Below are 6,774 nucleotides of genomic sequence, written 5' to 3' on the forward strand. Positions count from 1 at the left end.
GCGGGGACCAATCATAGGGCTGCTGACGCGTCACCGACTAGCGGCTATTAGCACCTTGTTTCATGTAAATGCCATGAACTCAACCAGAGCGCGTATATTGTTTCTTGCTTACATCAGTACTAAGTACTAGTACTTCCACAATCAGTTAGTAAAGTCATACCTTAGTAAAATCTACTTTGATGAACGAATCAAAACGGGACTGTAGACATTAAGTTTTACACATTCAAATGTGGCTGCACTAGCGCTAATGGAGCGACCACTACGTACGGGAAGGAACGGATCTTAGCGAAGCCGAGATTTGTGAAGCAAACCCAACCCATCGAAGACGGGCCGCCAAACATAAAAATGGAGGGAAATGACAGACAACAAGCCAACAAAGACAACATCACCAGACCAACAAACTTGGAAAACACCACTTCAAGCGCTAACGTTGTAAGAACTGTGGAACCTCAAACTAGTATGTTTGCGTAAGCGGAAAGGCTGTCGAAGTAACCACTACATGAAAAACTGCGGCGAAAAAGTAATACGGGTTCGTCCCAAATCTAGACGCAAGTAGTGAGCTACAAAAGTAATAGAACCTATGCATCTTGCTTGTTGCTGTCAACTTACCCGTTAAAGATTGAGCCGATACATGTACGTACTATAACTTGCCATACCCGGCCAAAGACGACTACATTACTGTTACTCTTTATTTTGTGCTGTATAATGTATATGCGTTACATTATCTATCATTGTCATTTCTGTGAATTCCTTAAAACATCTACTGTTAGTTTGTGTAACATTACGTAGTGCTACAATCTACGTAAAAAGTGGGCTTCATTACGTGTTATCTGCTAAGTCGTGTTGGTATTGAAAACTGTTTTATTCCGCCGTTCTTCTACAAAGAGCCAGCAGAATTATGAAGATACTCGTTCTCAATACACATGCTGCAAACTAAAGTAATGGCAGTCCTACGAAAATTCTGTTTGTAATGTATAAGCCCTTTATGTCGACGTACAATGGGTGTGAAATACATGTTTTCGCCCATATCGTGTGCCACCGGCTTGGTGGTAATTGGCTACTTTACAAGTGAAAGAACCGCGTCCGTGGGCCTTGATAAATTATTCAAATTATTCAGCAGCCCTCTGATTGGTCCCCGCTAGAAATTTACTGGATGTCATTCAGCAAAGCCCGGTCTAGGTAGGGTTAAGACCCAATACTTTTTAATAATGCCTATATATAAAATAAAATATTACATCTTATCTTTCCCCAGCCGACCCATCAATGGACCAGCCCCAGACTGATTACCAGGCACGTGCGAACGACGATGAAAACACACCGGACACCACGTACGCCAACATACCAGGTAAAACGTTTTGACTTTCTCTCTTTTCTTGCATCCTGTTTTTGTTTTGAGATTGTAAAGCAACGTGTACCTTATGTGATTGATCTGTTATACTATTAATATTCACGTACTTAGGTACGTTTTTGTTGAAAACTTTCTTTCTTTCTTTCTTTCTTTCTTTCTTTTTTTCTTTCTTTCTTTCTTTCTTTCTTTCTTTCTTTCTTTCTTTCTTTCTTTCTTTCTTTCTTTCTTTCTTTCTTCCAAAAATACTTTATAAAATACTTTATCAAGAGTAGTCCACAGCTTAGTAATCCACCAAAAGCATTATTTCTAAGCACGAAAGAAAGCACTGCAATACACTGCAATACCGAAGAACTATTCCTTTACCTCCTAAAGCTGAGGTCAAATTTTCAAACAGGGAACTGGCCAAGCTGTTTCGATTAACAAAAACCATATCAATAATATATGCAGATAGTTCCATTATTAATAAAAAACTTTTTTGTACTTTGCTGTTCAGTTGAATCGTTAAGAGCCGTTAGTTTTGTATTTTTTTCACAAATGACTATATCACATCTTTGTTTTTTTTCGCCCAGCCGACCCACCCATGGACCAACCCCAGACTGATTACCAGGACCGTGTGAACGACGATGAAAACCCACCCGACACGTGCGCCCCCGTACCAGGTAAAAGGTTTAAAATTGGCATAAGTAATAAAGAAATCATTAAATTTCATTGCTTTTCATAATGGAATTTCAATACATATGTAATGTATGGCAGGTTGAACATTACCAGGCACCAATTATGCAAATAGTGGTCTGATTTGCAAAATGAATACAATAATGCTATTTTTTCTAGTGGTAAAAAGGAGGCATTTCATACTCTTGACATGTGTAAATTTGTTTAAAATGAGAATCACTATGCGTAAATGTTGACGTAAACAATAACCTGAGTTAAGTATATATGTTTTTCCTACCAGACGGCGCGTATCCGGGTGGAGCGAGCGGCCTCCGGGGTGTTTGTGGCTTCCTCCGCGCCCGCCGCATCTGCCTGGCCGCCGGAATCGCCGTGCTCCTGAGCCTAGGCGCCTTGGGAATCGCCCCTCTGACGTTCAGCAACAAACAGGTAACATAAGGAGGTTACAGTCCTGTTCCATAAACCTGTTGTTCAACCAGTTTTTTCTAATCTTCATTATATATATTTTTTTCTTTAAGACGGAACAAAAGATAATTTGCTTCTGTGTCGTAAGTTTGTTTCTTACGTTCTGTATTCTGATGTACGTAAATACATTTTTAGGAAATATCTCAATTGTCCACCGCTGTTGACGTCTTGAAACGCGATCAAGACGACTTGAAGCGCGACCAAGACGACATGCGCCGACTGTTAAACACTGTTGACGCATTGAAACAGGACCTCAACGAAATGCGCCGACTTGTCACCACTGTTGACGCCTTGAAACGCGACCGAGACGACATGCGCCAACTTTGCAACGCTGCTTTGGAGAAGCGTACGTAAATTGGTTTTCAGCTGTTATGTTGGCTCTTCATGTTAGTCTTTTTGAGAAAATCAGTAGTTAGCATGTGTGCCTGTTTCTGTGAGTGTCTGTGTGCGTGCGTGTGTGTGTGCGTGTTTATGTGTGCGTGTGTGTGAGTCTCTCTCTCTGTCTGTGTGTGTGTGTGTGTGCGTGTGTGTGTGCGTGCGTGTGTATGTGTGAACATGTGTGTGCGCACGCGCATGTGTGTGTGCTTGTGTGTGTGCTTGTGTGTGTGTTCTTATGTGCTTGTGTGTGTCTGCTTCTTTGTGTGTGTGTGCGCTTCTCTGAGTTTGTGTGTGTGTGTGTATGTGCGGTGGTTTGTGTGGGTGTGGGTGGGTGTGCGCGCGCTTGTGTGCGTGTCTGTGTGTGCGTGTGTGTGCATGTGTGTCGGGGGTGTATGTCGCCTTTAAAACACCGCGTTTAGCTTGTCATAATGATTATGAAATTTTAAACACAACCGCTAGGTTAGATTGATTGTTGATGAAGCATTTATTGCCCTATTCTATTATCTTTAACATCCATTGATACAAAACTTGTTTTCAAGCATCTTGTCCTCAAGGTTACACAATCTGGTGTGGAACCTGCTACAAGGCCTTCAACACATCCACGTCCTTCAGCGAAGCGGGCGCGGCCTGTCGTGCAGACGGCGGCATCCTCGCCATGCCCCGAGACGCTGGCACCAACGCCTTCCTCGTCTCCCTGTACAAGTCCGTGAGCGACGATCGGGACTTCTGGATCGGCCTGCACGATCAGCGCGAAGAGGGAAGGTTTGAGTGGGTGGACGGTTCTGCACTTGGGTCGTACACCTCCTGGGGTCCGGGAGAACCGAACCACCTATTGAACGAAGATTGCGTCGCTTACACCGCAATCCCTCACATGAAAGACAAGTGGAACGACGATAACTGCTACGGTCAGAAGCACTTCATATGCCAGGCTATTCCAGGTATTTATTGTATTCACACTATTCCTGAAAACCTTCCATCTATTGTAAACATGGTACGGAAAGATAGGCGGCAGACCATCATTGCTCCTGTTACAAACCAAGTCTTAACTAAATCATTCCACAGCTCATCCCTTATAAACCTGTTTTTTTTTTCAGAATATCCATAGGCGACGGAAGAGAGTCCCACCACGGCCATAGAAGTAGACGCTGTGCAAATAGAATATCTATATCTTATTGCTTTCATTTTATCATTTTCATTATTATCATTATTTTTACTTATTGCGATACAATGTACAGGAACACAATGTGCTTCTGGTGGAAGAATCAAGTCAGGTTTAGTTGGTAAAAATTGACAACACTCGAATGAAGTGAATTTAAGAGACAACAAATTGAGCAAGTCTTAAGAAATAGTGGTCGGTCACGGACGTAGACGCTGTGCTAATAGAACATGCGGAGTTTGTTATTAGTTTTTTTAGACGAAGCACACAATTTCCTTCTAATGGTAATGATATCAAGTTTACTTGATGAAAATAAGGGCAACAATCAGATGTACGTTTATCTGAATATTTCAAAGGTAGCAACTTCAGAAATTGTGATTCTGTGGTAGAATTAGACGCTCTGCCAAAACAATATTCATATTTTTCATTACTTTTATTATCATAATTGTTATTTATAGCGACACATTGTACAGGTACACGATGTCATTCTGATGGCAGGATCATTGAACATTACTTGGGTAAAAAACGGGCAACACATGGTTTTAAATGTTTGGAAGACAAAACGTATTTCGAAAAGTTGGATCCGTCACACAAGAAGACGACGTACCAATAGAACATGCACAGTTTTATTCATTATCATTACTTTTAGACAAGGTATGCAATGTTCTTCTGATGACTGAATCATATAACATTTACTTAGGAAAAAATTAGCAGCACTAGAATTTGAGTGAACTTTTGGAAGAAAACACCTGAAAAAAGCCAGCAACGGTGGTTCTGTCATGGAAGGATAGGCTTACGGCGCCAATACAACGTGTTATTATTGAAGAGATTCATTTGTCACGTACAGATACAGTTCCTAGTGAATTCTTTCATCAGTGACAACTTTGGAAGGATAAGGATACTAACCTCCAAATTTTCGATGGCTATCAGTCCATCTTGTTCACGGAGTGGCCTAATCTCGCGAGAGCGCGAGACTAGGCCCGAGACTTGCATCGGTCTGTCGGGTCCCACCCCCCGATGCAAGTCTGAATCTCTTCAACGATATTCGTACGAAGTTTAGAAATGAAGGCTTGCATTCGGTCAGGATCTGGGAAAAAACCGCCGACCAACTTGCCCGTCACCGCAACCATCTTAGGTTTAATCTTCGCTGCAAAGATCTCGATGTAACACCGGTTAGTTTGAAGCTTAAGTCTACGGTACAGTCGAACAATGCCCGACGGATTATACACCGTGCGGAAAAAGCGTTATTACGGGAACGCATACATTTGACGCATCATAAAGTCCAGCAACTTACGCAAAAGTGTCAACAGTACGAACAGGTCTTGCGCAACCGGTGTCATGGCGCCGGTAACCCGGACATGTTTGATAGAGTCAGTGCGCATGTGCAGAGGTCACAGGAAACGACATTCCAACGTTCCAAAATGGCGCAGATTAGAAAATTGGAGACACTGAAGACCGCCAAACTCGAAGGAATTCCACATCGCCAGGACAAGGAAAACATCGACTTGTCCGGCACACAGCTCAAGAAATGGGTAAGGGTCCTCTCCAAGTACAAACCTACCCCCAGTGAGATGCGTGTCTTAGGAAAAGGTCTGAATTTTGCGATCGCCCCTAGCGCTATTCCTGTCAAAGAGATCGTCACGGCCACGGAGGTGGCCTGTCAGAAACTTGACCAGGAAGATGCTGCTTTGTTGAGAAATGAGGTGGTAGGAATCCTGCAGAATTCCAAACCCCCGAAACCCAACCTTTCTAGGGAGGAGAGAGAAGCTGTAAAATCCCTTAAAGAAAATAAGGACATTGTTATCGTCCCGGCAGATAAGGGGAAAGCGGTTGTTGTTATGGACAAAACAGACTACGTGGAAAAATGCGAAAAGTTGCTAGAAGATAAGGACACTTATAAGGTCATTGGCCCTGTGAACCCCACGAAGAAACTTAAAGGCAGGCTACAGAGAAAACTTAGGGAGATTAAGAAAGCAGGCCACCTTGACCCCAAGGTTTATGACAAAGTGTACCCTACATCTGATGCTACCCCGAGGTTCTATGCTACACCCAAGATACATAAGAACCCTCTCAAGATGAGACCTATAGTGTCTGGGATTAATTCCATCACCTACCACCTAGCTAGACATCTAGCGGACCTGCTTAAGCCCCTTGTGGGACAGTCAGAGGAACACATCAAGAACTCTTTGGACTTGGTCACTAAGATCCGAGAGGTGACACTCGAAGATGGAGAGGTACTCACATCTTTTGATGTCACAGCCCTCTTCACTAGTGTTCCAGGGAAGGAGGTCGTCGGGATGGCAGTCAGTAGAGCAGAGAAGGATCCCACCTGGAAAGATCGTACCTTGTTAACCCCCAAAGAATTTGGTGAGCTCCTCCTCCTGGTGGTTAGCACTACGTACTTTCAGTACAATGATGTTATCTACGATCAGACCTTTGGCATGGCGATGGGTTCTCCATTGTCCCCTGTGTTAGCGAACCTGTTCATGGAGGAGTTCGAGAGGAAAGCTCTACACACTGCTCCACACCGCCCCAAGTTCTGGGGGAGGTATGTAGACGACACCGGCGTTGTGAACAGACAGGAACATGAACAGGAACTCTTCGATCACATCAACACGCAGCATGACAGTATCAAGTTCACTATTGAGAGGGAACAAGACAACCGTCTCCCCATGCTGGATGTCATGATGGTCAGGAATCCAGACAACACCATCACTACAGATGTGTTCAGAAAAGAAACCCACACCGACCACTATTT

The 6,774-nt window shown here is 43.4% G+C and overlaps 2 protein-coding genes across 2 annotated transcripts in view; both read left to right on the plus strand.

Moving 5' to 3' along the window:
* The window catches only part of LOC109472072 (alpha-N-acetylgalactosamine-specific lectin-like), a 10,250-nt gene extending 6,285 nt beyond the window's left edge, over positions 1–3,965 (plus strand). The window contains exons 2-5 of the mRNA XM_019771646.1: positions 1,253–1,345; positions 2,301–2,446; positions 3,396–3,798; positions 3,955–3,965. Of these exons, the coding sequence (XP_019627205.1) occupies positions 1,253–1,345; positions 2,301–2,446; positions 3,396–3,798; positions 3,955–3,965 (653 nt within the window). The remainder of the gene's footprint in view (positions 1–1,252; positions 1,346–2,300; positions 2,447–3,395; positions 3,799–3,954) is intronic.
* Positions 3,966–5,437: 1,472 nt separating this feature from the next.
* Positions 5,438–6,774, plus strand: part of LOC109472073 — a 6,731-nt gene continuing 5,394 nt past the window's right edge. The window contains exon 1 of the mRNA XM_019771647.1: positions 5,438–6,706. Coding sequence (XP_019627206.1) covers positions 5,438–6,706 — 1,269 coding nt within the window. The remainder of the gene's footprint in view (positions 6,707–6,774) is intronic.

The sequence above is a fragment of the Branchiostoma belcheri genome, unplaced genomic scaffold, assembly GCF_001625305.1.
Source record: "Branchiostoma belcheri isolate BF01 breed outbred unplaced genomic scaffold, Haploidv18h27 scaffold265, whole genome shotgun sequence".
Lineage (NCBI taxonomy): Eukaryota > Metazoa > Chordata > Leptocardii > Amphioxiformes > Branchiostomatidae > Branchiostoma > Branchiostoma belcheri.